This window comes from Ursus maritimus, unplaced genomic scaffold, assembly GCF_017311325.1.
Source record: "Ursus maritimus isolate PB19 unplaced genomic scaffold, ASM1731132v1 scaffold_3, whole genome shotgun sequence".
NCBI lineage: Eukaryota > Metazoa > Chordata > Mammalia > Carnivora > Ursidae > Ursus > Ursus maritimus.
Genome location: NW_024425563.1, coordinates 94,046,815 through 94,050,399, shown reverse-complemented (window position 1 = coordinate 94,050,399; position 3,585 = coordinate 94,046,815). Strand labels below are relative to the sequence as shown.

General features: G+C 67.4%; 1 protein-coding gene across 7 annotated transcripts in view; it reads left to right on the top strand.

The window, feature by feature from the left end:
* Positions 1–3,585, top strand: part of CAMK2B (calcium/calmodulin dependent protein kinase II beta) — an 82,577-nt gene that overhangs the window by 74,482 nt on the left and 4,510 nt on the right. For 3 of the 7 annotated variants that reach the window (XM_040644459.1, XM_040644458.1, XM_040644465.1), the window contains 2 exons: positions 1,337–1,417; positions 2,665–2,778. The exons of 2 other annotated variants lie outside the window; for them this stretch is intronic. In XM_040644459.1, coding sequence (XP_040500393.1) covers positions 1,337–1,417; positions 2,665–2,778 — 195 coding nt within the window. The remainder of the gene's footprint in view (positions 1–1,336; positions 1,418–2,664; positions 2,779–3,585) is intronic. 2 more of the 7 variants (XM_040644461.1, XM_040644460.1) reach the window with 1 other exon arrangement.

The window sequence follows — 3,585 nt, the reverse complement described above, 5'->3', positions numbered from 1 at the left end:
GGGGGCTGACCCTGCTTGGCCGCAGCCCCCGGGGCCTGCCCAGCACATGTGGGCCACAGGCGGGCGTCCTGCCCTGCGAGGGAGCAAGTTCACGGTTGCATTTGCTCAGTTTCTTCTCTTGAACTTCCTGAGGTCTGTGACTCTGCCTGGCAGCTGCTCTGTAGACAGCCAGAGAGGGGGCTTTTCCGGGGTTGCGGGTGTTTCCACGGAATGTGAGGGCGGGTGGGCTGCACAGTTGCACACGCAGGGTTGCGCCCATGCAGGGCCAGCGGCCCGGTGCGCCCAGGCACCCCCCACTTCTGCTCCCAGCTCTGTCCACCTCCCCAGGGAGGGCAGGCGGCATGCGGGGCCACCTGACCCTCTGGGCCACACGCTCACAGAGATCAGCCCTGAGGGCCGTCAGGGCTGCCCCAGGGCCTGATGGCCAGCCATTTTGCCAGTCTGGGGGACACAGTGACACCCCAAGACAGAGGTGAGCACAGGCCCCTGGAAGAAGGGAGAGTGGGTGCTCACGTGGTTTCCGCAAACAGACTGACACAGGCCCGACCCGTCAGCACCTCCCTGAATCCCTGTCCTTGCAGTTCCGCCCCCACCCAGCCCTATGTGGGGTGGTGGTGGGGGGGGTAACCTACATGGCCGGAGCCTGCAGGAGGGTCGGCCAGCCTCCTTCCAGCCTAGACCCCAGCTACGCCTTGTCTGGCTGGGAGAGCAGCCTCGGGGCGTGGGGCGGGCCCCTCCCACCACACCCCCAGCCCTGCCTCCCGTGTCCCCACTGCCCCTGGACCCCACCGTGAGCTGTGTCTGGGAGTTCTCCAGCTTCACCCCACTCGTCCTCGTCCTGTCCCCGTCTCTCCTGCGTGCCCCCTCCTGTCTCCCACTGGCGTCTCACCTGTCTGCCCCCGCCCCCAGGGTCCCTGACACCCTGAGCTCTGTGAGGAGGGGCTCAGCGAGCTCTAAAGCCAACCCCCCCACCTTATGGCCACCTCCCGTTAGCCCCCTGCCCACTCCACATAAGTAGGTGGGCCCCTGCTGTGGGCGGTGTCTCCCTGAAGGGCCCCCCAACAGCCCGTCTCTGTAGGGATGCCTCGCAGTCTCCAAGCAGACTGCGCTTGGACTCCACCAGGGCCCCCTCGGCCCCACAGAGGCTCGGGACTGCCCCTGCCCCTCCAGCCAGCCCTCTGCAGCGGCTTCTTCCCGGGCCTGCAGGGCCGTGGGCTGAGGCCCCGCTCCAGGCTCTGGCCAGGGGCTTCTCGCTGCGGAGACCGGCCCCGGGGCGGGAGAGAGCAGGGCCCTGCTTCCTCTGCCCCTGCTCACGCTCTGCCTCCTGTCACCCCAGCCCCCAGGGTCCCTGACATCCTGAGCTCCGTGGGGAGGGGCTCGGGGGCCCTGGAAGCTGAGGGCCCCCTCCCCGCTCTGTGTAAGTAGTGCCCGCAGGCCTGCCGTCCCTGCTGCTGAGTGGCTCCTGCGCTGCCATGCACGGCCTCAGCTGCCCCCGCCAGGCTGCCCGAGGCTAGGGCCTGGGCCTGGCTGGGCGCCTGGCGCTAACTCCCAGGGCAGCTCCAGCCACCACCCTCCTCACCTCCTCCTTCCACCCGCACCGCAGTCCCCACCCCAGGCCTCTCCCCCACAGGGTCTCCCGGACCCAGGACGGGGCAGAGCCCTCCCGGGCCGTCCACAGTGCTTCCTGCCTTCCTCAGACCGCCTGCCTGACCCTCCTGGTCACAGCACCCAGCGGGGCCCCATGGAGGTGTGGACATGTGCTGTGACAGAAGCCTCTCCCCACCATAGGCCTGTGGGCTGAAAGGGAGAAGGCCTGGCCTTCCTGCCCAGCTGGGTCCTCCGCTGGGTTCTGCACACACTGGGCTGCCTCTGTCTACTTCGGGGGGCGGGGGGTACCCTCTGCCCACAGCAATTGCCCTGCCATGGGCAGACGAGTGCACCTGTCCAGACATTCCTGGAGCCTCCTCCTCTGTCCCCCATCCCCCTCTGTCCCCCATGTCCCCCTTCACCCCCCACATCCCCCTCTGTGCCCTCACATTCCTCCTTGTGTCCCCCCGTCCCCCTCTGTCTCTCACATTCCCCCATGTCCCCCATGTCCACCTTCACACCCCATGTCCCCCGGTGCCTCCACATTCCTCCTTGTGTCCCCCCGTCCCCCTCTGTCCCCCACATTCCCCCATGTCCACCTTCACCCCCACATCCCCCTGTGTCCACACATTCCTCCTTGTGTCCCCCTACGACCCCCTCTGTCCCCCATGTTCCCCCATGTTCACCTTCACCCCCGCGTCCATGCATGTCCTCCTCTGTCCCCCATGTTCCATGTTCCCCCATGTCCACCTTCACCCCCCATGTCCCCTAGTGCCTCCACATTCCTCGTGTCCCTCGTCCCCCTGTCCCCCACATTCCCTCATGTCCACCTTCACCCCCCACATCCCCCTCTGTGCCCCCACATTCCTCCTTGTGTCCCCCATGTCCACCTTCATCCCCCCACATTCTCTCCTTACCAGTATCCCCCCATGTCCCTATGTCCCCCCTCTGCCCCCCACGTCCCCCCCACATCCCAGTTTGCCGCCTCCTCTCTCTGGCTTGGCTCATCAGCCCATAGCTTCTGTCCTGTGTGCCCCCCACCTGCCTCCTGTTCACATCTGGTCTGTTCCACCCCAGCCCCCAGGCTCTCTGACATCCTGAACACGGTGAGGAGGGGCTCAGGGGCCCCGGAAGCCCAGGGCCCCCCACCCTGCCTATCTCCAGCTCTCCCAGGCCCCCCGCCCACCCTGTGTAAGTAGCACCTTGAGTGGCCCCCTGGCTGCTCCTTGGGGGCTCACAGGGGTGTGGAGACCCCCAGCTGTGGTACGCTGCCTCCTCACTCTGGGAAGGGGCCAGCTTGGGGGGTGCAGGAAAGGGAGCACAGGGAAGTCCACAGGAAAGTGTCACTTGGCCTCAGAAAATGAGTTTGTGGCTAAGGACGGGCGTGTGTGACTGTGTGTGTGTGTGTGTGTAGGAAAGAATCAGAAACAGTCGGGGTGAACGAGAGCCTCACGCCTGTGATCTGTGGGCCCGTGTGACGCAGACAGTGTCGGTTGCAGGGGCCCAGGGCGAGGGGGGTGAGGGGTTGAGGGGCCGTCGCTGGGCCGGGGCCCCTCCCCAGGCAGGGAGGGAGGAGCCGGCTGCTCCAGCCCGTCTGCCTGCCCCGTCTGCCTGCCGACTGCCACCAGGATCACTTACAGGGATGGGTGACACCCCAGGGCCACGCCCCCCCCCACCTGCCGGGAGACACTGGGCAGGGAGGTGCTGTCGGATGAGAGGCTGCAGGCCAGGGGCTGGGCATGGCTGGGGAGTGGCTGGGTGAGTGCCGGGCCTGGGGGCCAGGGCAGGGAGGAGGGGGAGCGAAGCATGGTAGCAGTGGGGGGCTCTGCAGTGGGGGGGGCACAGGGGCTAGCGACAAGCTGAAACCACCCCAGCGGCCGCGAGGACATGGGGCAGCCTCTGGAGAGCAGTGGCACCCCCAGGAGCGCTCTGTACTTGGCCAGAGGGGCAAGGGCAGGTGCGGGTTCCTAGGCCGGCTTGGCGGGGGGGGGGGGGGGC